Source organism: Drosophila takahashii, chromosome 3R, assembly GCF_030179915.1.
Source record: "Drosophila takahashii strain IR98-3 E-12201 chromosome 3R, DtakHiC1v2, whole genome shotgun sequence".
Classification (NCBI taxonomy): Eukaryota; Metazoa; Arthropoda; class Insecta; order Diptera; family Drosophilidae; genus Drosophila; species Drosophila takahashii.
In genome coordinates this window covers 22,494,742-22,522,028 of record NC_091681.1, presented here as the reverse complement: position 1 = coordinate 22,522,028, position 27,287 = coordinate 22,494,742, and the positions used below count along the sequence as shown (strand labels likewise).

At 46.4% G+C, this 27,287-nt stretch overlaps 4 protein-coding genes and 1 long non-coding RNA gene across 9 annotated transcripts; 3 read left to right on the top strand and 2 right to left on the bottom strand.

Annotated features, from left to right (window-relative positions):
• Positions 1 to 1,235: 1,235 nt before the first annotated feature.
• On the bottom strand, positions 1,236 to 2,238 carry LOC138913368 (uncharacterized). 3 transcript variants are annotated; one of them, XR_011419071.1, is made up of 4 exons: positions 1,951 to 2,236; positions 1,878 to 1,892; positions 1,422 to 1,809; positions 1,236 to 1,341 (listed from the first exon to the last, which is right to left on the bottom strand). It is a non-coding gene; the product is annotated as an uncharacterized lncRNA (long non-coding RNA). The 3 variants fall into 3 exon arrangements; XR_011419069.1 differs by having other exon boundaries at positions 1,422 to 1,892; positions 1,951 to 2,238; XR_011419070.1 differs by having other exon boundaries at positions 1,878 to 2,235.
• Positions 1,559 to 9,520, top strand: Nep4 (Neprilysin 4). 2 transcript variants are annotated; one of them, XM_070216898.1, is made up of 5 exons: positions 1,559 to 1,696; positions 4,899 to 6,520; positions 7,183 to 8,191; positions 8,518 to 8,929; positions 9,308 to 9,520. In XM_070216898.1, the coding sequence occupies exons 2-4, from the start codon at positions 4,904 to 4,906 to the stop codon at positions 8,841 to 8,843; spliced, it is 2,952 nt and encodes a 983-aa protein (XP_070072999.1). In that variant the 5' UTR covers positions 1,559 to 1,696; positions 4,899 to 4,903; the 3' UTR covers positions 8,844 to 8,929; positions 9,308 to 9,520. The 2 variants fall into 2 exon arrangements, with proteins under 2 accessions (XP_070072999.1, XP_017001177.2); XM_017145688.3 differs by lacking the exon at positions 1,559 to 1,696 and having other exon boundaries at positions 4,478 to 6,520.
• A 137-nt stretch (positions 9,521 to 9,657) lies between these two features.
• Positions 9,658 to 13,303, top strand: GluRIID (Glutamate receptor IID). The gene is made up of 14 exons (XM_017145602.2): positions 9,658 to 9,924; positions 10,000 to 10,160; positions 10,218 to 10,440; positions 10,498 to 10,890; positions 10,956 to 11,119; positions 11,174 to 11,404; positions 11,466 to 11,669; positions 11,730 to 11,814; positions 11,875 to 12,151; positions 12,212 to 12,413; positions 12,469 to 12,694; positions 12,751 to 12,863; positions 12,924 to 13,073; positions 13,133 to 13,303. The coding sequence occupies exons 1-14, from the start codon at positions 9,816 to 9,818 to the stop codon at positions 13,301 to 13,303; spliced, it is 2,709 nt and encodes a 902-aa protein (XP_017001091.1). The 5' UTR covers positions 9,658 to 9,815.
• Positions 13,304 to 13,509: 206 nt separating this feature from the next.
• GluRIIE (Glutamate receptor IIE) lies at positions 13,510 to 17,632 on the top strand. The gene is made up of 13 exons (XM_017145614.3): positions 13,510 to 13,633; positions 13,936 to 14,096; positions 14,442 to 14,658; positions 14,720 to 15,109; positions 15,172 to 15,335; positions 15,393 to 15,623; positions 15,687 to 15,890; positions 15,946 to 16,030; positions 16,088 to 16,364; positions 16,428 to 16,629; positions 16,691 to 16,916; positions 16,974 to 17,236; positions 17,296 to 17,632. The coding sequence occupies exons 1-13, from the start codon at positions 13,510 to 13,512 to the stop codon at positions 17,443 to 17,445; spliced, it is 2,694 nt and encodes an 897-aa protein (XP_017001103.2). The 3' UTR covers positions 17,446 to 17,632.
• Positions 17,529 to 26,922, bottom strand: Lrrk (Leucine-rich repeat kinase). 2 transcript variants are annotated; one of them, XM_070217913.1, is made up of 11 exons: positions 26,811 to 26,922; positions 25,951 to 26,110; positions 24,630 to 25,889; positions 22,684 to 24,567; positions 21,932 to 22,417; positions 21,491 to 21,866; positions 20,348 to 21,424; positions 19,760 to 20,287; positions 18,871 to 19,703; positions 18,380 to 18,812; positions 17,529 to 18,317 (listed from the first exon to the last, which is right to left on the bottom strand). In XM_070217913.1, the coding sequence occupies exons 1-11, from the start codon at positions 26,827 to 26,829 to the stop codon at positions 18,096 to 18,098; spliced, it is 7,278 nt and encodes a 2,425-aa protein (XP_070074014.1). In that variant the 5' UTR covers positions 26,830 to 26,922; the 3' UTR covers positions 17,529 to 18,095. The 2 variants fall into 2 exon arrangements, with proteins under 2 accessions (XP_070074014.1, XP_017001066.2); XM_017145577.3 differs by lacking the exon at positions 26,811 to 26,922 and adding an exon at positions 26,172 to 26,429.
• Positions 26,923 to 27,287: the final 365 nt, after the last annotated feature.

Below are 27,287 nucleotides of genomic sequence, written 5' to 3'. Positions count from 1 at the left end.
ATTGTAATTATCCTAATTTATGTTGTGTGGCGGTCGCTCTAATGCAGTTTTGCCGGCCTGCTATTCTGAAAACGGCGCGCAGATTTATTGTAAATTATCTGGCAGCCCGACAATGATCGATAGTGAAAAATTTATAGTCGCCACAGCAGTTTCAGCCATTAATTTTTGGATTTTTGGTTTGTTTTTAGTTTGCCTTTAATAAAATGCCGGCATTATTTGCCGGCTTTCGGTTTCAGTCAAAACGTTAGCCACTGTCGATGCTGACGGTTGTGTTTCACAAATAATTAGACTAATAAACGAGGCCGCAATCCTGGTGGAAGTGCATTAGTGAAATGGAAAAGTGAGTGGGTCGCCAATATATGCACATATGTATGTATATACCTTCATGCCAAAATTAATTGACCCGTGCGGATGGTAATGTAATTAAAAAAGTTATTTGGCTTGCCACCTCGCGGAGCTCGTGAATATTTAATGTGGCAAAATGAAGGCGGCGACAAAGAATTTAAATACATTAACTGCACACTAAAATTGTCACACACGAGTGAAAGGCCATGCCCTTTTCACTCTAATTAATTAAATCAGAGCACTTAATTATTAAATGACTCTATAAAAGGCACTCGAATGAACGACATCTTTTTATTGCTGGAAAAGGGCATCGCCAAGCAAACATCAAACATGATTGACAATAGTCATGTCCAGGTGTGGTCTTAGCCAATCAAATTGTAATTGAAATGTTGTTGTCAGCTGGCAACAAACAAACGTGAGTGGATAAATCAATGATTGTGGGCCAGGGCACAGACGAAGCCAACCCCATTGATTTATGATCTTTTAGCGGGCTTTAAATTAATAAAACCGCTCGACTGTCAGATGGAGTTGTCAATAGCACATTGTGTTTGATGAATTCAATTAGCATTTTTACAATGACACGGGTATGAACATGCATTATAAATGTGCGAATTATCTACAAGGCACACGCAATTATTTCCATATTTTTGAAAAGCTCTACACTGGAAAAGATAATTGTAATATCCAGGGGAAATTTATTTATAATATATTACAATAGTATTTACTCAATCCAAACTACATATGTTTAGAAGTTAATATTTAATAATAAATTTGAATATTAAACCCTAAATAACACAGTATTCTTTTAACATATTTAATGAAATAAAGATACAAACGGTTCACAAACGATGGAGAACTAAATATTTAAAATAAAAATAATTAATAAGTATGTGTGCAAAATATTGTTTCCCAGTTGATATGTATATTTTGTAGTGTATGACCAGGCTGCTTTGCGACGAATGTCAACGGCTCGAAAATTCTGCTTCTGGCGATCTCCTGTGGACAGGTGAATGGACGTGAATCACCTGCATTACTGGCGATCGATCAAGAATTAGACCCTACCAGTCGCAACTCACCAACTCTACATATATCATCTCCCCGGCGGAAAACAGCAGACAGCTCAGTGGTAAAAACCCGGGAGCGATAACGAGCAGATGGATCACTACCAAGCACGCCGGTAGCAGCGAAGCAGCTCTACAATTTACAAATTTTAAATCAGTTTTAGAACGACTTCGCAACGCAGCGGTTAAGCTCTAAATCCCTCAAATAATTAAAGTTCCAGTGAGAGGAGTCACGGTATCCAGGATTCTGAAGTGTTGAAGTGAGGTGCAACCGCAACGGAAAATAAAGTGTGAGTTTGTTTTACGACTTTATTTGGGACGTCGAATTCCCCCAATTTCCCACGAGCAACAGTTGGCCAAAACCATGGCCAAAATCTATTGCTGCCTTTCGACCGGTTTTCCCCTAGAGAAAAGACAGAAACACTTTCATGCATCACGATGAGTTGCAATCCAGGTGGAAACTAGTTTCACCTGCATTGGGTTAACCTTGAAGTGCGGAAAAGAGCTTCTGCTGGATGAAGTTGAGTTGAAATCCTTTATTTACCTTGAATATTGTCGAAATTTGGTTGGCATCTAGAGATTTTGTCAATGCAATGTTGTTTATATGCTAGGTTGTGTAGTAAATTCGTAGTTGAACACTTGTTCTTCAATTATTTGGAAAATTCTGTCAATGCACAAGAATTGCTCATACGCAGAAAAGTTTTGTAAATTCCCATTCACTTAAAACTCGTGTTTTGATTTTGGAGAAAAACTTTAGCAATGAAGAATTTTTCTTTGGTTCTAGTAAATGTTGGGCATCAAAAAATGTCAAGTAAAACTGTGTTTCTTCTAAGAAAGCTTTTAATATTTTCAAAAATCCGAAAATACAAATGAAACATATTTTAATACTAAGTTCGCTATTAAGAACATTTATTCAAATTAAATCGTAATAATGAATGGGTTCAAGCAGTTCTAATAGTCAATTATCATCAGATGTTTACATTAGTTAGATTAATTAATCTAGAGTCGATAACCCGAGTTCAATAGTCATTATCCCCGAAACCCGACCGCAACCAAATGAAATCGGCGCGTATATAGTAGGTATATTCGATCCCCGAGTATATTTATTTACCCCAATTGATTGATTCACGATTCGTTCGTTTACCTCTCGCAAACCTGATGCCGCAATCGAATGTGTGTTTGCAAATCGTCGCATGTTGGCTCAGTGGGTCATGCGTCGACGGGTTGGTCTTGAACCGCAGATCAAGTGAACACAAAAGCCAATTGAAATTAGAGTCCATCGGAGCGTTGGCAAATTGCATAACATTTGCACTAGGGGCTGCATCCCCCTTTCCATTCCCCCAACCCCCTTTTCGCAAAACACACATATGTTGCAGATTGCAGATTGCACTGTGCACAGTGCAGCATGTGAGATTGACAAATGGACGACGAGTCGACTAATCTCGGTCATAGTCGCTAATTAAAAGGTTTAAGGCTAAAATTAGCATATGAAGCAATCGCCATTTCCCCCCTCTGGCAGCATAAACACAGATACACACCCACACACTGGCACTCATCATCTCACACAGATACACCTGCGTGTTTGGTGTTCATGAGACTGAAATTCATACATGACGTGAACAAAAGCCATCTCTCCCGAATCCCCTATCCCCGGAAAATCCCCTCCAAAATGGGCCTGCGACTATATATGCAAAGCGAGAACGTTTACGGGAAGGTGAAGAGGGGGGCGGGGTTTTTAGGCACATTAGATGGCATCGCATGCCACCAATTACCCGCATAATCTTGTAATACTAACCCAAACCAAATGCCCGCGCCCCTCGGCGTTCTAAAGGTCCAATTTGGGTTTCGGTTACGCCTGGCAGAGCTTTAATTCCCTTTAAATAGTGGCACACTGTATGGCGAGATGGGGATTACAGAGCCCCCTCTTCCGAAAAACACGTGTGACTGGAGTAGTTAGTGGCGCCCAATGACGCCATCTCCATTACACTTGAATGGGCAGGCTTAACGGCTGAGTTATGAGTGCTGCCGACAGCCTTTAAAGGGCGATTTCATCGGGAGACGGGCACTCATATCTATACATATCCATCTCTCGTTCATATCTGAGGTTCCTCGCAAGTCGAAAAGCTTAGTTCCGATCCACTGGGTCCACTCGAGTATGTAACCCGTGGCCAGCTGTCCGTCGCCGGTCGGTGCAATTGTTTTGTGAAATTAAATTAAATTGATTGAATTTAGACGCTCTTCGGCCAGAGGTCAATGCGGAGGTGCTTGGGTGGCTGCTCTGCACACGAAGAAAATCAAGCCATAATTTAATAAAGATGATTTGTTAAAAGCTTTAAGATAAACACGTTTGTTTTCCGGATTTATTAGAGAAAATATAGAAATTGTAATATGTTCTTAAGATCTTAGTAACAGCATTCATAACTAATTGTAATATTTAAATCTATAAAAATAAAAAACCACAAAATAATTTATAATATTTTTCAAAATTTAAAGTTTTCTAATTAATTAAAATAAAATAAAAGAAACAAGAAATTATTGATAAACATAATGATTTATTTGGATAAAAAGTTGTATATGGTTTAAGTTTTTATAGAACCTTTCAATACACATCGCATTGATCGTAGATAATAGTTTTCTCTGTGTAGTTATTGCTACAGAGGCGCGTTTGTTATTGCTAGTTCAGTGATAATGACACAAATTGCTGAACGATCTGCTTTGTTGCCGTTCCTGTTGATTAACAGAGATATAAAGGCGAATTAATGAAGCGATTGGGGTTAATGGGTCAAATCAGTGCAGGTACCTTAGGCTGGGAAATACCAGATATTTCCTGTCCTAAGATCGGAATACATAGTTTACAGAAACTGCATAAGATCAGCCTGAGTAGAGCCGCCACCCCTGACCCCCAGAGCCACCCACGCTGGCTGGAGATCCATGTTGATTGCATGTTGCCAGTTGCTAGTTGCTGCTGCTCTGACAGATGTTGCTGCCGTGCTGCTGCTGCTGCTGCTGATGTCGCTAGTTGCTGCTGTCGCCACTCAATTGCTTGTCGCGCGCCGTGATTGCGCATCCCCATGCGGCGCTTTTAGTTGGCAATGCGAGCGCGACTCGTCCGCAGTCTCCGGTCTCCAGCCTCCGATCTCCGCCAGCGATCTCACATCTCCGGTTCGCCATTCTCCGGCTCTCCATTCTCGGTTTAGGTTACGTCCCGTTCGGTTCGTCAAACTGCGTTGCGCGAAAAATTGCGTTTAATTAAAGTATAAAGGCCAGCGAGCTCCTCAATTACGGCTGCTCGTGGGATGAGTCGCCACAGCCAGCTGAAGCTAGCGATGCCCTCGGTTCACGGGGCTCCTGGCCAGGCCACGCCCTCATCCTCCGCCTCCGCCTCCCCACCGCGGAGACCCGTGAAGCTGGGCCTGGGTGTTAATCAGCGAACGGGTCGCGTGCAATGGTGTCCCGGTCTGACGTGCTGCAAACTGCTACTCCTTCTTCCAGTTTTAATGCTGCCCCTGACCCTCGTGCTCATCCTGATCATGCGGCTGGACGGGATGCTGGAGGCGCTGCAGCTGAACGAGCAAAGGATGCGGGAGCGACAGGATTCTGCAGCGGGGGAGGTTCCCGCCTATATGGAGGATTACGAGGCGCTTCTGCCGGAGGGCAGCACCTACAACGAGCTGATCAACGAGGAGTTCCTCCTGCCGGCCAGTAAGCGAGCCCAGCTGCAGCTCCTGGCGGCGGAGAGGGCCCGTCGCTGCCAGCCATATCGGTATGGAAACGGCGAGGCCATGGAGCTGGAGGAGCGCAACACGCTGATGAAGGACTCGCGCACCTCCTTCCTGCCACTGGGCATTCCACGCGAGTGCCTCGGCAGCGGGCTCGATCTGGACATCAAGCCCCTGGACTCGGAGGTCTATCAGCGGCAGAAGAAGCGCTACCAGGACATTGCTCCCTACTGGCTGGAGAGGATCAGGACACGCGAGAGACGCGAGGCCGAACGGCAGGCGGAGGAAGAGGCCAGTTCCGAGATCAGCGAAGAGACCGCCGCCCTGCAGAGCTTCTGGAACGAGGAGGGCACCCGGGAGGGCATTCGTCTCACCCAGGCCAAGACCATGAAGCGCTACATGGACCAGAAGGTGGATCCCTGTGTGGACTTCTACAAGTACGCCTGCGGCAACTGGGAGCGACTGCATCCGATTCCCAAGGATAAGGCTGGTTTTGATACCTTTGAAATGCTGCGCGAGAGTCTGGACCTGGTGCTAAGGAATCTCCTGGAGAAGAATGATGCCACTGTGCAACCCGCGGCGGAGCCACGAAAGAGTCCGGTGCGAAATACACTCTTCAAGCTGAATGAGCAGGGCGAGGGGGAGGGAGAAGCGGAAGCGGACCAGCCGGCGGCGGCGGAACTAACAGCGGAACGCCTTCGACGGCACATTGTCAGCAAGAGGCAGTTGCTCAACCGGGTGCTGGTGCGCTACAAACGCTATACCAACGGAACGAAGAGGAAGCGCCTGATTGAGACGCCACGTGAGCGGACCAAAGAGGAGGAGGCTGCTCCGCCAGGCAGCCTGCCCAAGGACAAGTCCAAGGACAAGCCGGACAACGAGGAGCAACTGCATGTGCCCAGCGATTTCCTGAAGCCCCAACATGACGCCCAGCTGAAGGCCAAGAATCTCTATCGCTCCTGTGTGAACAGTGCCCTGCTGGCCAAGCGTGGATTGGAACCGCTGCACACGCTCATCCGGGAACTGGGTGGCTGGCCCGTTCTGGAGCCCCAGTGGAGCGACACCAACTTCAACTGGCAGGTGCTGGCCGCCACATTGAGGCGCTACAACAACGACATCCTCATCGTCCAGTGGGTGGGGGCGGACATCAAAAACTCCGAGGAGAACATCGTCCAGTTCGACCAGACGGGCCTCGGCCTGCCCACCCGGGAGTACTTCCTGCAGCCGACCAACGCCAAGTATCTGCAGGCCTACCAGCGCTACATGTCCGAGGTGATGCACAAGATGGGCGCCTCCAAGGCGGACGCCCAGCGGGTGGCCAGCGAGCTGGTGGCCTTCGAGACGCAGCTCGCCGGGATTACGGCACCAGCGGAGCAGCGACTCAACGTGACCAAGGTGAGTGAATCTCAAATAATGGAAAGCTATACAAATTTAAGTCAAAAGTCGGACAAAAATGGTTTGTCTTTAATTAACGGTAGAATGCCCTTAAATTAAGATCTCGACTGTAAACAACCCGAAATTTAAGACGTGGCGAACTAAATTACATTTAATATATATTTTTTATGGATATAGATACAAAAAATCTATAATATATTGTCTGATTGAATTTTAAATTAAAGAACGACTTATTCACATTTTCAGAACGATCGTTCGGAAAATTTCTAGTAAGATTCGGTATTGTTTAAAGATTGTTCAATCCCAAATTATTCTTTCTTTATTTTTCTGGGTATATTCGCTTATTTTCATTAATATTATGTAACAATCTTTTGTTTTAATTTAGTTCAAATCTAAATAAAACGATCAAGAACATTGCATAATCAGAAACAAATTAAACTAGTAATAATTTTCAAGAATATTTTAATGTTTAAATTAAGGAAGTTTTTATATTTTGAGTGAAAACACATTTAAGTGTTTTAAATAAGAAACTTTAAAAATCTAAATTTGTAATTAACTTTGTATTGTTCTTGAGTTTTTGTTTTTATTTGTAAGACCCTAAATAACAAAAAGTAAAAACTTAAATATAAGTGTAAATGAACCCTCCGTCATATCCCCGGCAGCTCTACAAACGGATGACTCTGGACCAACTTCAGGCTGTGGTGCCCGAGATCAAGTGGCGTGCGTATCTGCAGAGCCTGCAGGATCGCGAGGTCCTGGGCTCCGAGGAGGTGGTCATCTACGCGGTAGAGTACATGAGCAAGCTGGTGACCCTGCTGGATGAGTCGGATCCCCGCACGGTGGCCAACTACATGATGTGGCGCTTTGTGCGGCACCGCATCAACAACGTGGACGATCGATTCGATGACATTAAGCAGCACTTCTATCACGCTCTCTTTGGCCGCGAGGAGAGTCCGCAGCGTTGGAAGGTGTGCATTGCCCAGGTGAACACCAATATGGGCATGGCGGTGGGCTCCATGTTCGTGAGTCGCTACTTCGACAACAACAGCAAGCGGGACACCCTGCGTATGACCCACGATCTGCAGCAGGCCTTCCGCGACATCCTGAAGACCACCGACTGGCTGGACTCGACCACCAAGCAACTGGCCGAGGAGAAGGTCAATGCCATGTCCCTGAAGATCGGCTATCCGGACTTTATCCTCAATCCGGGTGAGCTGAACGGCAAGTACGCGGGCATCGAAATCCATCCGGACAAGTACTTTGAGAATACGCTGAATGTTCTGCTCCACACGGCCAAAACGGAGCAGGCCAAGCTGCACGAAAGGGTCAACAAGACCAACTGGCAGACGGCGCCGGCCATCGTGAATGCCTATTATAGCCGGAACAAGAACCAGATCATGTTCCCCGCTGGCATCCTACAGCCGCCCTTCTACCACCGCCACTTCCCCAAATCGCTGAACTTCGGGGGCATCGGTGTGGTTATTGGCCACGAGCTGACCCACGGCTTCGACGACAAGGGAAGGCTCTTCGACAGGAATGGCAATATCCACAAGTGGTGGACGGACTCCTCGATCCGGGGATTCGACGAGCGAGCCCGCTGCATCATTGCCCAGTACAGCAACTATACCGTCGAGGAGGTGGGCATCGTTCTGAATGGAGAGAGTACCCAGGGTAAGTCTATTTGATACAACATTGTATTAATTCTGTTACTCAAATGAAAGATATTTTATAAATCATGTAATAATATAATAATCATAAGTCTAGCCAATCATACAATTTCTACCTCTCTGATCTCAGTGATCGCAATAATTAATATAACAAAAACGTTGATCATTTTTCTTTTAAAAATCTTTATTTTTAAAATAATATTTTAGAAATCCACAAAGTTAGATTATATTTCTTTATTAATATGCATGAAAATAATCTATATTTTAATCACTGGTTAATAGATTATTATCCTCTAGTTTTAGATTAATTGCCTTTGCTTTATTTTACAGGTGAGAATATCGCGGACAATGGAGGTCTGCGCCAGGCCTTCCACGCCTACCAGCGCTGGCTGAAGGAGCATCCCAACGAGGTCCAGGACGAGATCCTGCCGGGCCTCAATATGACGGGGCCGCAGCTGTTCTTCCTCAACTTCGGACAGGTGTGGTGCGGAGCGATGCGACCGGAGGCCATACGGAACAAGCTGAACACGGCCATCCACAGTCCAGGTCGCTTCCGGGTGATCGGAACGCTCTCGAACTCCTTTGACTTTGCGCGGGAGTTCAATTGTCCCCTGGGCTCACCGATGAATCCCTTCAAGAAGTGCAGCGTCTGGTAGCCGATGAACCAGAGTTATAGCCTAAGAGTATTAAACATGACATATGCCTTGCAGCCCAAGACCAAAGACCGAGGGCAAGCCAGTTGGTGAGTAGATAGGAGGCAAAGAACCTCCCTGGCGAGGCTCTAATTGCTCCACTTTGGGCGCCACTTAGGGAGAAAGCGGTGGTGGTGGTGGTGGTTTCTTGTGCAGCTTCCTTGTGGCTCGTTACCCATTTCCATTCCAATCCCCTTGCTGTTGTTGTGCCAACAACGACATCGCACTTCAATTGGGGCGCACTCACTTAATTAATGGTGATTTATGCCCAGCAGTTGGCTCAGTTTCAGTGGCCCGGGTGGCAACTTCTCCAATTGTCTTTCCAATAAAACTGCAATTGGTGCGTGCCACTTGGAACGCTTCACTATATATAGCTTATCTCCGCAGAAAAATTACAACTTCTGTTAAGATTTCCATCTCCATTTCAGGCTTCAATTGGTTCCCATTCCCAAAGACAATGCCTCGGATCGCATGGGATGTCTGGACTCCCATCACACCAACAAAGATAATGTGCCAAAAATTAACTTGCAATTCTATATATTTTTCTTAGCCCTTGACTATTTATATTTCTAACTTGCAATAGTTTAGTTTATGATGCAATTTATGTTTGTGATAATTCTAATTAAATGTATATTATCAAATATGTTGTTTTTTACTGTGGGAATAAAGATTGCGACTGCTCAACACTGGCAGCTTTCAAGTTCAAAAAACGAATATTTTGGAAAACTTTTGAGTGAAATTTTGAAAGCAATTATGAGTGCCCATTCAGTTAGGAACGTGCGCTCGGCGACTGAAGAACTTCAAAGACAACGCGCTAGTGGGTGATCCAAAAATATACATATATATTTATATACATACCCCGCGTTGGATACCGGAAAATCAGAGGAGGGAAATGTTTTCATTTATACCAAATCGAAACTTCAAAAAGTGAAAGCAATGCATTTCCCATGGCTTGTGGTGATTTTTGTTTGCCTTAACCAAGTGCAGGCACAGTTTTATGGGGGCAGTACTTACGACTCGTCCGCTGGTCAATCCATTCGCCTGGGTGAGTGAAAGAGTTCCCAGAACATATGGCAATTTCCTCTCCCGAATTTCCTTTTCACTCAAACAATGTATACAGGTCTTATCACAGACGACGCCACCGACCGAATCCGTCAGACCTTTGAGCACGCTATATCGGTGGTAAATAGTGAGCTCGGAGTTCCTCTGGCCGGGGAAACGGAACTGGTGGCCTATGGCAACTCCGTTCAGGCCTTTGCCCAACTTTGCCGGCTGATGCAGGTGAGCGAATATCTTTGTGAAAGGTGAGGAGGAACTGACTTCCATTTTTCATACCAGAGCGGAGTGGGTGCCGTCTTTGGGCCGGCTGCCAAGCACACAGCCTCCCACCTGCTGAATGCCTGCGACTCGAAGGACATCCCCTTCGTATACCCGCATTTGTCGTGGGGCTCCCATCCGGATGGCTTCAATCTGCATCCCAGCCCGGAAGATATAGCCCACGCCCTCTACGACATTGTCAACCAGTTCCAGTGGTCCCGCTTTATATTCTGCTATGAATCCGGTTGGTGGTCCTAACTAAAATCTAAAATCTATACTAATTCCTGGCTTTAAACTAAAGCTGAGTACCTGAATATTTTGGACCACCTAATGACCCTGTATGGCGTCAAGGGTCCCGTCATTAAGGTGATGCGCTACGATCTCAATCTGAATGGTAACTACAAATCGGTGCTGCGGCGCATCAGGAAATCGGAGGACAGTCGCATTGTGGTCGTGGGCTCCACAGAGGGCGTGGCCGAGCTGCTGCGTCAGGCCCAACAGGTGGGCATAATGAACGAGGACTACACCTATGTGATTGGTAACTTGGACCTGCACACCTTCGAGCTGGAGGAGTACAAATACAGCGAGGTAAACATCACAGGCATAAGGATGTTCTCACCCGATCAGGAGGCAGTAAGGGATCTGGTTGAAAAGTTGCACCAGGAACTGGGGGAAAGTGAACCGGAAAATACTGGTAAGTTTCCTAGATTTTACCAGTTATTAGTTATGTTAATATATCTGTGAGTTTTCCTTTTTGAGGTTCCACATCCATCACCATGTCCATGGCTCTCACCTATGATGCAGTGCGTGTAATAGCAGAGACAACAAAGCATCTTCCCTATCAACCCCAAATGCTCAACTGTTCCGAGCGCCATGACAATGTTCAACCTGATGGTTCCACTTTCAGGAACTACATGAGATCGGTTAGTAATATTCATTAAGTATTATACCTCTTACTTAATACATACTTTAAACAGTTGGAGATCAAAGAGAAAACCATCACAGGTCGCATCTTTTTCGAGGGAAATGTGCGCAAGGGTTTCGCCTTCGATGTCATCGAACTGCAGACCAGTGGATTGGTCAAGATCGGCACTTGGGAAGAGGGCAAGGACTTTGAGTTCGAGCGGCCACCCCAAGTGGTTAACTTTAATGACATCGATGACAGTTCTCTGGTCAACAAAACCTTCAAGGTTCTAATATCTGTGGCGGTACGCTATCATTATCATAGGTCATTTAAATCATTTAAGTCATGGGTTTTATAAATTACAGACCCAACCGTATGCTAGTCTCGTGGAGAGTATTGACACACTCGTTGGCAACAATCAGTACCAGGGCTATGGAGTGGATCTGATCAAAGAGTTGGCCGACAAGCTTGGCTTTAACTTCACCTTCCAAGATGGTGGCAATGACTATGGATCTTTTAATAAGACAACCAATTCCACGACAGGAATGCTCAAGGAAATAGTAGAAGGGGTATGATGCGAGATTAAATGATTACCGATCGAGAGTGAATACAATTTATAATCTAAATAGCGAGCTGATCTGGCGATCACTGATCTCACCATCACTTCGGAGCGAGAAGAAGTCATTGATTTTTCCATACCCTTTATGAATCTGGGTGAGTTTTATAGCCTAAACATTTAGTTTCATAATCTGATGATTTATTCAATTTACCTAGGCATACAAATTCTATATGTAAAGCCTCAGAAGGCTCCACCCGCCCTCTTCTCCTTCATGGACCCCTTTTCATCGGAGGTGTGGCTCTACTTGGGTATAGCCTATGTGGGTGTCTCGCTCTGCTTCTTTATTATAGGTCGACTATCGCCCATTGAGTGGGATAACCCCTTTCCCTGTATTGAGGAGCCAGAAGAGCTGGAAAACCAGTTCACCATCAATAATTCCCTATGGTTTACTACAGGAGCTTTGTTGCAGCAAGGCTCGGAAATTGCGCCGAAGTAAAAATATTAACTATTGACTTAGGATTTTAATTACAATATATATTTATACTATCATAGAGCTCTCAGCACGCGTACAATTTCCGCTATTTGGTGGTTTTTCACCTTAATCATGGTATCATCATATACTGCCAACTTGGCTGCCTTCTTGACCATCGAGAATCCCACCAGTCCCATTAACAGCGTTAAAGACTTGGCTGAGAATAAGGAAGATGTTCAGTATGGAGCCAAGCGTACGGGTTCCACACGCAACTTCTTTTCGGTAAGTGTAAGCATCTGCAAGAACCCATAAGTTTACATTCTACTTGAATTCGAAGACATCGGAGGATCCGCTCTATATGAAAATGAACGAATACCTGAACGCTCATCCGGAAATGCTGATGGAGAACAATCAGGATGGAGTGGACAGGGTGAAGGCAAGCACCAAGTACGCTTTTCTCATGGAATCCACTTCCATTGAATTTAATACGGTTAGGGAATGCAATCTCACCAAAGTGGGAGATCCGCTGGATGAGAAGGGTTACGGCATAGCTATGGTGAAAAGTGGGTATCCTTAGTACTAATACTATTAATCGGGTGTAATAACAAGGCTTCCACAGATTGGCCCTATCGCGATAAGTTCAACAACGCCCTGTTGGAGCTGCAGGAGCAGGGGGTCCTGGCCAGGTTGAAGAACAAGTGGTGGAACGAAGTGGGAGCCGGTGTTTGCAGTGTAAGTTTCTGGTGGACCAATAAAAACAGCATCCGACCATCATAAAAATACTCGTTGCAGGCGAAAAGCGATAGTGATGGCCCTTCTGCGTTGGAAGTGGAAAACCTGAGTGGCATTTACGCTGTCCTGGCCATCGGATCCATTATCTCGATGATTGTCGCCATTCTTTGTTGGTGCTTTTTTGTTTTCAAGAAGTCTAAACACTATGCGGTACAGTAAACTATTAACACTGCCTTAACGACCTTAAAAGCAATATTATCCTCTCCTAGGTCCCCTTTTGCGATGCCCTGGCTGAGGAATTCAAAATTGTTATCCACTTCTCGGAAAACGAAAGAGTTCTGAAAAGCGCCCAGTCGATTTACTCCCGCAGTCGAAATTCATCTCAGTCGATAGAGTCCCTAAAAACAGATTCTGAGGAGAATATGCCGGATGAGGATTAGAATTGAGATTTTTTTTCTCTCCAAAGTTTCGGCAAAGCTTTTCGAATATTTCACTCAAAACGATTTCCAAATTGACATTTTGGAAGCAAACGTCAGTTGTGGCTTTTCACTCGAAGTGTTCGGTTCGGAAAGCAGATTTCTTAGTTCTTTTAGTCCAATATATATATATAGATATATGTATTTGCTTCAAATAAAAACCATATAAAATGTTTAGCAATAATTTTATAATTTTGTTGACGATTTTTTGCATTAAAGTTTCGGGTAACAGCGCTCAGTATGAGAACAATGGCGGCTACGACAACTTTCAAAGTATCGGAAGTGTTCCGATTGGTAAGTAATTTCGAGAAATAACCCAAAAAACTCATTTGAAAAATGTGTGTCGCGTGAGCACTTTTTTTCGTCGTGCAGTTCCAAACAAACTGTTTTCAACGCGCGATTTATTTTTAATTTCTCATAAAGAGAACAAGCTGTTCGTTCCATCAACGCTGAAAGCTCGTAAAAACGGTTTTAGTATTTGTTTGTTTGTTTGGGTTTTCCGACTGAATGGGATGATTAGGTCAAGTTGTTGTTTATAAACAAACCGGCAAGAGAGAAATGGCCAAAGTGGATGTGAGAGACTTTCTCGGTTTCAGGCCTACTCACCGACCAGAACACGGAGCAGATGAACATAGTCTTTGACCATGCCATCGATGTGGCCAATCAGGAGCTGGGCACGACCTTGACATCGCTGAAGGAGGAGGTGAACTACGGCGATGCCTACCAGAGCTACGGCAGATTGTGCAGAATGCTGGAGGTAAAGATATATAATCGGAAATAAGAAGTTCTTAAAAATTATAGAAACTAGATTATAGGATAAACAATATCAATAATATTTAAAATTCTTTAAGATTTCTTTGAGTGTATATTTGTATTAAAATTCATATTTTTCAAAACATTATTAACATTATTTATTTTAAGAAATACATTTGTGTTTATTAGACCCCAAATAAATGTAATTGTACCATTAATATGCCAATTTAATTATTTTTTAAACAATCTTTTATTTATAATACTAACCTTCCATTTTAATGAGCTTCTCATATACATTTTTAAAGTAAACAATTAACTTTTCATTACTTTTCAAAACTTTTTATATTAGACTGGCGTCGCGGGCGTGTTTGGACCTTCGTCGCGGCACACTGCCGTCCATCTGATGTCCATATCCGATGCCATGGATATACCCCACATCTACTCCCACATGAGCGAGTATGCGGAGGGCTTCAATCTGCATCCGCATCCGAGCGACCTGGCCAAGGCACTACATAGCCTTATTATGGCCTTTAGCTGGACTCGATTTATTTTCCTCTACGAATCGGGTGAGCTGTCTTTGTCAACGGAATGAATGGGCTTCTTTAATAATTTTCAAATCGCTCGCAGCCGATTACCTGAACATTTTGAACGAACTGTCCGCCTTGTTCGGGATGAATGGACCCGTGGTCACGGTGCTGCGATACGACATGCAACTAAATGGGAACTACAAACAGATCCTCCGGCGCGTGCGAAAGTCCGAGGATAAGCGAATTGTGGTCGTGGGTTCCAGCGAGACGATGCCGGAGTTCCTGAACCAGGCCCAGCAAGTGGGCATAATCAACGAGGACTACAAATACATTATTGGCAACCTGGACTTTCATTCCTTTGACTTGGAGGAGTACAAGTACAGTGAGGCCAATATAACTGGGCTGCGATTGTTTTCGCCGGAGAAGATGGCCGTCAAGGAACTGCTCATGAAAATGGGCTATCCCACCGATCAGGATGAGTTTAGGAATGGTAAGAAATCCTCTTCGCTGTTATATGATTATGCTCATGGCTAAATAATCGTTATCTTTGAGGTTCCTGTCCCATTACCGTGGAAATGGCTTTAACCTACGATGCCATTCAGTTGTTTGCACAGACCCTAAAGAACCTTCCTTTCAAACCGGTGCCGCAGAATTGCTCACTGAGAACGGAAAGTGTCCGGGATGATGGTTCCTCCTTCAAGAATTACATGCGAACGGTGACTGAAAACTCCCTTATAAAATAAGTATTATTATAATTTTTCTGATTTTTTCAGTTGCGCCTCACCGAACACCTGCTGACGGGACCCATCTACTTCGAGGGAAACGTTCGCAAGGGATACCACCTGGATGTCATCGAGCTGCAGCCCTCGGGTATCGTAAAGGTGGGAACCTGGGACGAGCAGAGGGATTACAGACCCCAGCGACTGGCACCAACTACCGCCCAATTCGATAGCGTTGACAATTCGCTGGCCAATAAGACCTTCGTTGTCTTGCTCTCGGTGCCAGTAGGTGACTACAAGCCATACAAATAAAACCATATTTAATCGCGACGAAATTACAAATTGCAGAACAAACCATATGCCCAACTGGTGGAGACTTTCAAGCAGCTGGAGGGCAATAGCCAGTACGAGGGTTACGGTGTGGATCTGATCAAGGAACTGGCCGATAAACTGGGCTTCAATTTTACCTTCGAAAACGGTGGCAATGATTATGGATCGTACAACAAAACCTCCAATGAATCCACGGGAATGTTGAGGCAAATTATGATTGGGGTTGGAAATAATTTTCTTATTTTGTAAATCCATTATTAAGAATCTATTCTTTCAGCGAGCTGACTTGGCTATCACGGATTTGACCATTACTTCGGAACGCGAACAGGCCATTGACTTTACCATTCCCTTCATGAATCTAGGCATGTAACATTTTCCTTCTCTTAATCAAAATCTTATTACAGCCCTATTGATTTTAGGCATTGCAATTCTTTATTTGAAGCCACAGAAAGCCGCACCCGAGCTCTTTACTTTCATGGATCCGTTCTCCCCGGACGTTTGGTGGTTCCTGGGCCTCTCCTTTGTGGGCGTGTCCTTGAGCTTCTTCATTTTGGGTCGCCTGTCGCCGAGCGAATGGGATAATCCGTATCCTTGCATTGAAGAACCGGAAGAATTGGAAAATCAATTCACTATCGGAAATTCCGTCTGGTTTACCACTGGAGCCCTGCTTCAGCAGGGTTCCGAAATTGGCCCAAAGTATGAAGAATAATTATTATAATTATAATTAATAGATTTCTATTTTTCCCATATCCTTGACAGAGCCTTATCCACTCGAACAGTCGCCAGCTTCTGGTGGTTTTTTACCTTAATTGTGGTGTCTTCCTACACCGCGAACTTGGCTGCCTTCTTGACCATCGAAAAGCCGCAGAGTTTGATCGATAGCGTAGATGATTTGGCAGATAACAAGGATGGAGTTGTCTACGGAGCAAAAAGAACTGGATCAACCAGGAACTTTTTTATGGTATTGTGATAGTTTTATTTCATATGTCATATCCCTTTTTAGTGACATATATATTTCTTAGACATCGGAGGACCCCCGATATAAGAAGATGAATAAATTCATGACCGAAAACCCCCAATATCTTACCGAAGACAACATGGAGGGAGTAAATCGAGTAAAGTCGAGTACTCACTATGCATTCCTCATGGAATCGACTTCCATTGAGTACAATATTAAGCGAGAATGCAATCTCAATAAAATTGGAGATGCTTTGGACGAGAAAGGCTATGGGATAGCCATGAGAAAGAGTAAGTTTAAAATTCCCCTAAAGTTAAATATTAAATTCTTAACTTTGTATCCTATAGATTGGCCGCACCGCGACAAGTTCAATAATGCCCTGTTGGAGCTGCAGGAGCAGGGAGTGCTGGAGAAGATGAAGAACAAATGGTGGAACGAGGTGGGTACAGGTATTTGCCCTACCACCGAGGATGCTCCAGATGCCCAGGCCTTAGATATGAATAACCTAGCGGGCGTGTTCATCGTACTTCTGGTCGGAAGTTGGTGTGCCCTGCTCTACGGCATTATTAGCTGGGTCTTCTTTGTGATGAAGAAAGCTCATCACTATCGGGTGAGTTTTAAATTACGTTAGGACTAACAGCCTGGCTAAAAGTGACTATCATATTTCAGGTCCCGTTGCGCGACGCTCTTAAAGAAGAGTTCCAGTTCGTTATCGATTTTAATAACTATGTACGGATTCTGAAAAACTCGGCTTCCATCTACTCGCGCAGCCGTCAGTCCTCCATGTCCGTTGCATCTGTGGCCCAGGACTCGCAATAGAGTCCTCCGTTTTTCACTACTTTTCAAATTAATGTTTGTTGTCAGTTGGAAATATTGATATTTGTCTCCGTCATAAAAAAACATTTTCATTAATGTACGTTGCAAGATTTATTAAAAGATTTAAATTCTCATTGAACTGATTTATGGAATGTTAAACACTGAAACATTTTTTAGAAATAATAATAAATTATTATCAAACCAGAAATAAACTATGTATTTTGTTCGCATTTTAAGGTTGTTAGATGTTAGACGGAATGTCGAAATCACACCAATAAATTATTTAGCTTGAAAGAGCCACAAAGTATTATACGAAGAGTTGCTGCTTTTAACCGATTTAACCAATTGTTTGTAGAAACTGAGTAAAGACACTTTGCTAAAACTGTTGGATATTTCATAAAGACTTGAACTTAAAAATAAATAAATACGATGTTTTTATAAATGAGATATAAAGTCGGTAAAAGTTCTATTGCACCAAATAAAATCATTTTAATTAGGCAAGAATTTGGCAATCTACCAAAAGCGCACTCAAAGGATAAAGCGACAGTAACTAAATACTTCTCAGCGACTATTCCTGATACCTAGCACCTTTCTTAACAAATTTGTTAGAGGATTATTAAATACGTCAACAAATACTTCGAATGAGATCGAATTTAGGTCCAGTGCTTGGCGCGCCACAGCAGGCAATGGATGTGATTGTCCACATCCGCCGGTGGCAATAATTTGGCTGCACCATGTGTGGGTGTGCTGACGGCAGAGCACATGCTGGATGTCTCTGCAGAGTCCACGTAGCGTGAGATTAGCGAGCGATACCGTCTTCCGATCGTGGCGATCAGGGGCACCTTGTCATTAGAAAGCGTTATAATGGATTTAATCTGTGGGAGAATCAAATAAAAATCAATATCCACAAGAAGAAGGTGAAATTAGCAGTTCTTACCTCATTTTCATAAGGCCGGAACACGCTTATGGGACGCAGGGTGTGCAACTCGGCCACGATTAAGCAACCCCAGGTGGTTCCAATATACAACTCCGTATTGTGAGCCGCCAGCGCCGAAATCTGGCACTTAATCAAGTTCACATGCTCATCAATCGCGATGCTCTGCAGGGATTCGGAACAGGGCAGCAGCTTGGAGCAGTCCAGCTTGTTCTCAATCCGTTTGGACACCACACCCCACTGGTACACCATGCAGCCGGGATATAGACAACTAAAGACGTGACTGTCGTTGCTGCACATGCGGGCCACCTTGACGTCCTCGATTAAATTAGGTTCCTCGCTGTGGCACAAAGCCTGATGGCCGGACACCCCGGTCTCGTTCAACGGGAATACATTTATTTTTCCGGCTATTTCACCGCACCACAGTTCGTAGTTTCTATGGAAATCACACATCAAATATTACAAGATCAGTTGGTAAAGATTTATAAACTTACCCATCGACAAAAACGGAGCAAGCGGCGTGCAAAACAAAACCGGAACAGATCTCCGTGAGCACAAAGGAGCCCTCGGCAAAGGCGCAATTGCTGGGAACTTGAGTGGCGTCCACCAGAAACACCCGACCATTGTGTGTACCCACGGCCACGCGAGCTATCCGCTCCATATAGACCAAACTGATGACAGCTGACTTGATGGCCGGATCAAGCATGTAGGAAAACAAGTGGGCATAGCTAGAGGTGCTATAAGCATGCAGGTTGCCGGAGACGTCGCCCATCCAGATGGCATCGCCCACCAGGCAGCAGCACAGCATGTTCATCTTGGGCAACCGTTGGGCGGAACGAGCCCGTGAGTGGGCACCGTTTTCGGGTGTCTTGGGCGGAGCAACCTGTGGCTGCGGAGAACAACTGATGCTGTTGCACTGCACCAGGCTGCCCGAGGGTGTGCAGTCCAGAATGTCTATGCGGGAACCGAAGGAGGGAAGCCACAGCTCGAGACCACTACGCTCCTCATCGCCAGCGCCGACCAGCGACTGAAAAACTCCACATACAATCTTCTCGCTGTGCGGCATGGCAACCACATCCAGCAGATGGATGCACTCCGGGGCACTGAGTATGGAAACAATCTGACTTGCCGTGGGTCTGCGACGCGGCTGTTCGTGCCAACACAGGACCATGAGATCCAGACAACAGGTTGGGAACTGGGTTTCCCTTTGCGTCAGAGCCGGCCGACTACCCTCCAAGATGCACTCTTTAATGGACTCATGCCCCTCGAAAGGTTGTCGCAAACTGATGTTCTCGTATATGAACATGCCGAAGGAAAAGCAGTCCACCTGGAAATGAAAAGTTAATAAAGTTAAAAGCTCGTAAAAAGAGTTTATTAACCCACCTTCTCAGTATATTCCTCCTCACCGTTGTAACGAATGATCTCGGGAGCCATGAAGCCCTCTGTGCCGCCAAATCCCTTTGCTCCGCTGGGTGCTGTCTGCCTGCTGATTCCATAGTCGGCTATCTTAATGTGCACACGGTTTCGCGGACTGTCCTCGGTGTGAGGCTGTGGAAGCTCCCAAACCAGAACATTTTCCGACTTGAGATCTCGGTAGATTATTCGTCTGCGATGCAGATACTCAATTGCACGAGCAGCCTGCAGTACAAGGGTCTGAAATGTGTGCGGACCCATGTGGGCGCCACTGCGTCGATACTGGCGAAGCAAAGCATCCAGACCACCCAGAGGTGCAAGTTCAAGGACCAGAGCTAATGGTTTAATGCAGATCCCCACCAGGGGCACAATGTTCGGGTGCTTGAGGGTGAGTAGTACAGCCAATTCCTGGCGGGCAGTGCAGTAGGCCTTGCAGGAATGCTGCAGTGGATCCCGGTCCCACTTGCCCACAGCCACTTTAAAAGCCATTAAGGCGCTCTGAAAATGTAGTAAATCCTTTAGCATTGAAAACGATTATCTGTAACTTGAAGTACTCACCTCCTTGGCCCGAGCTCCGGGAGGCACTGGTTGGAGCATTTTCATGGCCACCGGTTTAAATGATCTGGCGCCCCTTACCTTGCAATTCGCCTTAAAGACAAATCCAAAGGCTCCCCGACCAAGCAGCGATCCCTTAATAATGCACTCGCTTGGAATAGTGTGCTTATCGGGAATATCGGCAAATATGACATCCGGCGCCAGCTGAGCCATCGACTGTTCCAGATGGACAGGGCAGCTGATCTTGCTTTGATTGTAAACGGACAGAATGCACTCCTCAATCATCCAGGCGTAGCAAACATTCGAGTTATCGGGCAGGTGATAGCCAGGATGACCGTCCACCGAAGTGTTGCGTGAAGAGCCGGCGGAATCAGGACCCACACCGGAATCTGCATCCGAGCCAGCGCCCAAAGAATCCTCCGATCGGCGCTCCCTCCTTGCTGTGGCATTTAGATACGCAGAGAATACGTTCAGAGCACCATCCTCACCGGGATCACCCACACCGTGCAGGAAGTATGCTCCCGCTCCACGTCTGCTACTTCGACTTGGTCTATTGCATCCCATGGCAGGCAGATCCCGATCCGCGGGTTCGTTGCTGTGCTGCAACTGCAGCTTCCAAAGGCAGCGCGGACACAACACCAATCGAGTGATTAGGAAACGACCCTCCGAGGTGTGCACAAATCGCGTGCCCAACGAAGGATACCAGTCCTCCAGAAGCAGGTCAATGTGATCCACAGTCAGGGCCAACAGCTTGGCCACCTGGGACATGTGCGGCTGGAGCTCAGCCAGCAGCTGACGCTCTCGGTTATCCACTTCCTGGGATATGTTCACTTCGTGAAGTGGAAAGTATACTTCCAGAATGCTCGAGGAGCTCAAATTCACATCGCTCCATATGCCGTCCAGTTTCAACTTGAAGCGATTGCCATTTGTGCGGAAGGGTTGCGTGCGCTCAGTGTTTTGAAAGGGCACTTCCCAGATCTTGAATATCAGGATGGGTCCATAGTACAGAGCTAGGCCAGTCTGCCACAGATTCCATTGGGTGTCCTGCTCCAACGAAGTGCGCAAATCGAAATCCAAGTACTTTTGAGGAATACGAATTGAAATTAGTGTCTTATAACAAAAAAATAATGTCTCATAACCACTTACATCTTGTGCAGCCACATAGGCGCCTCTAATAGCCTCAATTATCTGCTCATCAGCTAGGATCCGCGTGATTAATCTCGACCAGAACCCGGACGGGAAATAAGTCATCAAAAGAATGCGCCGCAGACCTTGATTAGCCGTAGCAGAGGAAGCTGGTGAAGTGAGCGGTGACCTCTGCTCGTAGATCAGATTATTGAGATTCACCTCTTGCGAGACGGAACAGCCCAAACTGCGACCGCGGGAACGTTGCGAAAGTTTCACTGTGCTTCCAGAGTTGGGTGTTGCCGACTCTTGCAATGGCAGCAGGGAGGGAATGAGCAGCGTTCTCGAATCCCACGTTAAAGCCACCTCGAACTTGTTCAATAAGCTAACAATGTAACTAAAAGAAATGGTAGTGAATCAAATTAATATTATAATTTTTTCAAATGTCATATTAAAACCAACCTTCTGTTTCCATTTCCTTGAACCTGAGCACTACGAAACAGCAGCTGAAGATCGTCCAACTTCATCACGCCCGTGGGAGCAAATGGATTAATCTCCCGCACGGTGACCACATGGGCCAGCATGTCGCACAGCCACTGCGGATCGAGAAAGTAGTAGTCCCTCAGCGTTGCATCGTCGTAGTGCAACAAAACTCCATTTTCGTGGCACCATGTGGTGGCCTGCTGCAGCTCAGCGGCATCTCGAAAGCTCTTGTAGTTATGCAGTCGCATCTGTTCGGTGACCAAGCGTCTGTATTGTTCACCATCGAGGACGGGATCTCGGCCAGCAGCACGCAAGTTGCAGGCAATTACATTTACAATGTCCTCCAGGGCAATGTAGCTGGCCGGGATCTTCTGCAGGAGCATGGGCTCCTTGGAGCCAGGCGATCGCAGTTGCATGGCGGTGTCGTAAATGATGTTGGCCAACAAATGGATATTGTGTAGGGTCCTAAAATGGAAAACAATTGTTTTATTAAATCCTTTTACTTCGTGATATAGCTCATTACTAGTCATCGGATTTTAGGTGAAATCGTGTTTTTTTTAATATGATTTAAAGCCACATTTGATTGGTTACATTTTTTTTACAAAAACCTCAATTAAGTTTTGCCTAAATCTAATTATAACTTAATAAATAAAATTTGTAAAAAATGTGTCTTTAAATCGTATTTAAAAAAAAAGATTTCACCTTAAATCCGATGTCTACTCATCACTTACCGACAACTTATTTCGATGGAGTCAATCACCCGCGGCAAACCGATCTTTTCCGCATCAGGAATAGCGATGAACTTTTCACGTATCAGTTGCTGCAGTTGCTCTGCCTGCTGAGGAGAGATAGACTCCCCAACGGCATCAAAATGCGTGCCCACAATGATTACTGGAGAGTTTGGAGCCCTGGCCTGAATGTTGCCCAGCCACTGCAGCAACTCCGCCAGACCCTTGTGACCATCGCTTATGCGCCATAGCACTAGATACAAACTCCTCTTGGACAAGAAGTACTGATGGGTTGCGTAGTACTCCTTCTGACCACCGAAATCCCAGGTGCGAAACACCACGGGGCCATGGGAACCGGGCGCTCGCTTGCGCTTCTCACAAATCCAGGTTCCGATGTCCACGCCCACCGTGGATATATTAGCCCTGGAGGCGGACGAGTGTCGGTGAGATCGAGATGTGCTGCGTGCGTGTCCCATTCGCTTGGCCCAATGATTTTCGCTGGCACGAGATCGATGAGAGCTGGAACTAGAGCCTGAGCCCGCTCCCTGGCGCAGCAAATCCAGCAGAGTGCTCTTGCCGATTCCAGCGACACCCACCACCATTAGCTTCATGCGAGCATACGGCTGAGCATCTTCGTAGATTGACTTGAGGTATCCCACAATGTCCATCGTCTTGTGCTTCTTGCTCTCGATCATCGAACGCAATGGCTCCTGCAGGAGGCAACCGCGCGTGTTTAGATTCCAAAGGCGCGAGAGAAGACCCAAGTGTGGTGGCAGCTCCGTGATATTCACGTTCCCACTTATATTCAACACCGAGAGACTGCTCAGTTCGTGCAGCGAGGCGGGTATCTCCTTCAGGCAGTTGTTGGTCATATCCAGCATCGAGAGGTTGGGAAATATCACCTTTGACCGGTTGACGCCCACCACACTCCAGTCGGCGTCCTCGCTCTCGTTGAACAGCGTTGTGGCGTCGTCGGTTGACAGCTGGATGCGGGTAAGTAGGTTGTCCGCCAGGATCAAAGTGCGCAGCGCCTCCAGGCGCAAATGCCGCCTGTGCCGGCAAACGCTCTTCAGCACTGAGGCACGGAAGGATGTGGCGGAGGAGCTGCTCCCCTTTGAGGAACTGGTTTTGTAAGCTTGCTCCTCCTCCTGCCGACCCTCCGGCAGCTGGACACAACTGTAGCACAGCAGGTGCGGATCCGATTCGGTAATCCGCGGCAAACTGGGCCAGCAAGAGATCTCATTGTGGCTTAGGTCCAACTGCTTTAGTGTAGCCGGATAGCTGGTTACGTGTCCCATGGAACGCAGGCTGTTGTAAGACATATTCAGCCGGGTTAAATTGACCGCCAGACAGGGCAGAGCAGCAGGAATACTGTTGAATAGGTTATTTGCTATATTCAGGCTACTCAGCTGGGAGGAGCCCATGCCAGGTGACTTTCCATCGCCGAAATCCTGCTCATGCTGCCACTTCATGTCATTGTCGGTTATGTCCAAGGAACTTGACCAGAGATTGCGATGCGTAAGCCTCTGCTGCGTCACATTCCTCGGCTTGTTTGACGGCACCTCCTCGTAGGCCTGCAGCTGCAGTTTGTCCAGGCTCAGCAGCGAGCTGCTCGTCTGCATCGGCGGCACTGGGAGATCCCGCAGCAGGTTGAAGGCCACGTTCAGTTCACGCAACTTGGGCGCACGCCACAAGTCGAAGGGCAGCTGTTGGAGCTTGTTGTTCGAAACATCCAGAATGGATAGAGCGGGTAGGTGAAAGATGGCCGCCGGCAGAGTAGTCAACTGGTTGTCCTGCAGAAAGAGCTCGTCCAGAACCGGGCAACCATATGACTTACCCAGCGGCGCGGGCAGATCGGTGATCTTGTTTTGAGCCACATTTAGATACCTAAGGGAAATTATTTATTATTAATTTAGCAATATAAAGTACATAATTAATAATAAACTCACTTGAGACTAACCAGATGAAACAATTCCTGCGGAATTGCCGTGAGAAGATTGTGCGAAAAGTCAATTCTCGTGATGGCGGTCAGAGCAACCTCGTCCAGTCGGGGATGCGACTGCAGCTTGGGATTCAGCAGCAACACCCCGCTGACCATCCAGGGCACTCTTACCACCGACAACTGGACACTGGAGCCCATGCTGTGCCAGTCGATGATGGTGGGTACGTTGGGAAACATGGCGCTGTAGGATATGTTGCTGGTGGAAGGCAGAAACACGTTCACCTCCACCGGCGTGGGAAGGCCCTTCTTGTTAATCTTGTAGTCCGAGTCCGGATGGACGCGTCGTGCCAGGAGGCGACTCAGGATGGCCTCGTCGCTGCCCGTGATGGCCATTCCGATGGCCGAACCATTGTCGTCGCGGGCTCCATGTTTCAGGAGGAGATCCAACATGGCCAGGGACCTTTGCTTGCAGGCCTCTGCAATGGGAACATTGCTCAGTCCGTAGATCTCCTCGCAGCACTTGGGGTCGTTGTGATCTTCCACTGGCTTGGCCACAATATTCGGATTTGCTCCGTGCTGCAGCAGAGACTGCACCACATCGAGATGTCCGCCGCGAACAGCGGCTAACAAAGCTGTTTCCCTCGCTGCTCCACAAAGCAAATTTACATTAATGGGACACCTTTGGCATTCGGTGGACTCGGCGGATGACTGGTCTTCGACTCCCTCCGAATCACCAGATATGTGCAGCTTGGACATGATGGCCTGAATGCCAAACGAAATGCGTTTCCTGGTGGGCGTGATGGGAGTGCTCACGGAGCTGGCGGAATCGCCCAATGTGCGCCGGCAGTGGAGCTGCCACTTGAGCAGCACTCCAACCAGCTGCTTGTTGCCCAAAATGCTGGCTATATACAAACTTGTCTGGCCCGTCACATCGTGGGCGTTGGCGTCGAAGGGCAGCCGCCACTCCCACTGACCCTCCTCGTCGCGATATGTCTGATAGAGGTAGTCGGGATAGCTGTAGCTGATGAGCAGTTCCAGCAGCTTGATGTGTCCATTGATGCAGGCCGCGTGCAGCGGCAGCCAGCGCTCTACAGTCGGTTGCTGGATGAGTTCCGGGAAGCGGTCGAGCATCAGCCGAGCGATGCCTAAATGTCCGCTGTGAACGGCGGCGTACAAGGGGGAGTACTTGGTGACCGCATGGGAGCGACCATCGGCTCCGGCATCTAATAAACGCTGTGTGATGCTCTCGTAGCCGGACTGGCAGGATCTAAAGGGATAAATGGGTCATATTATGGGTCGTAAGTTACTAAGTTAGGTAACTTTCTCACATGAACAGCAGGGTATTTGCTCCCGAAGGAGCCATATTGACTATAATCTGCCGCTCGGTTCCCAGGGCCGCCAGCAGCACCCGCACGGTCCGCTCATCCCCGGCGCTCACTGCCGTCCTTAGTTCTCCATGCTTGATCTGCCGCACTTCCTCGCGGGCATCTGTGAAAAAAGAGCAATCTCTTTGTTAGGCATATGTTGGTGGAACAGCTTGCTACCCCACCCCGTATTGAGGATGCCTCAATGACCTCATCCACGAAATAGTCGCAGGCCTCCAGAGCGGTTTCAGTTCCCGGCTTCGGCTGCTCCATGCTGAATTTCCAAGACATTATGTAACCCAAATCGATGCCGTGCGGACCAAAAATATAATTGGCATCGGCGGAGTGGACCGAACGCGTCGCTGGCGAAAACTGAACTGGGGAAAATCGATGGCCGTTGCCCGGGCCACGTTTTTGTGGTCATTGATCCAGGCCGGATTGGGACGCACTGCGCAAGACGAGACTAAAGAAGCACGGCAACTGTTGCACGTGGTCAAGGACTGGCCGTGGATGCGTGGCATTTGTTTTGTTTTGATTTATCGCGTGGGTGTCGAATGGCCCAGTGGTTGCAGCGCACCAGTTGCTTTCGGGGGAGATGTGGTTGCATTTTCAAATTGAACATTTTGCGCGCCCCCATTTCCATTGCACCAGAGTCACCCTGTGCGTGTAATTGGTGTTGTTGAAAAACCAATAACAACTGGTTGGGTTATTTTGCAAATGCAATTATTAGGACAGCAATTAATGTTCATTTTCGCTTTAAATTTGTAGTAGTAATTGCACAAAACTAACATTTAAAGACTGGTTTCCATAGGATTTTGTCTCACCTTCATCGGAGTCACTCATTGTTTTGTGTAGAGTATTTTAGCAGATCCTTAAGTCGTTCATCTTCCACTTTCTATTGCTTTGGGTGTTGCGAACAAGGGCCTAGTTTTAGCACCTGTTTTCGAGTCTCATTTAATTATTTTACACATTTTGCGAAATTTTCACTTTGTTTACCTTTTTTGAAGTGATACCGTTTCTTGTTTGGCAAAAAACGCTAAAGAAATATGTAACAGAGTATCTTCGGCACAATAAGTGCTGTTAAGCGCAAAGCGTGAAATTGCAGTGACTGTTATTGGGTTTAAAAAAAAACTTAAAATTAAACTAATTTTAACAGAAATATGTAGCATAAAAAGTAACTATACAATTCAGAAACGAAAAATCAAACTGAATATTCCCTCGCCAAAACCTTGCCTACCTGTGAATCACCCATGAATGACCAATGCTGATTCACCCCTGACTCATACATAACATAACAATTG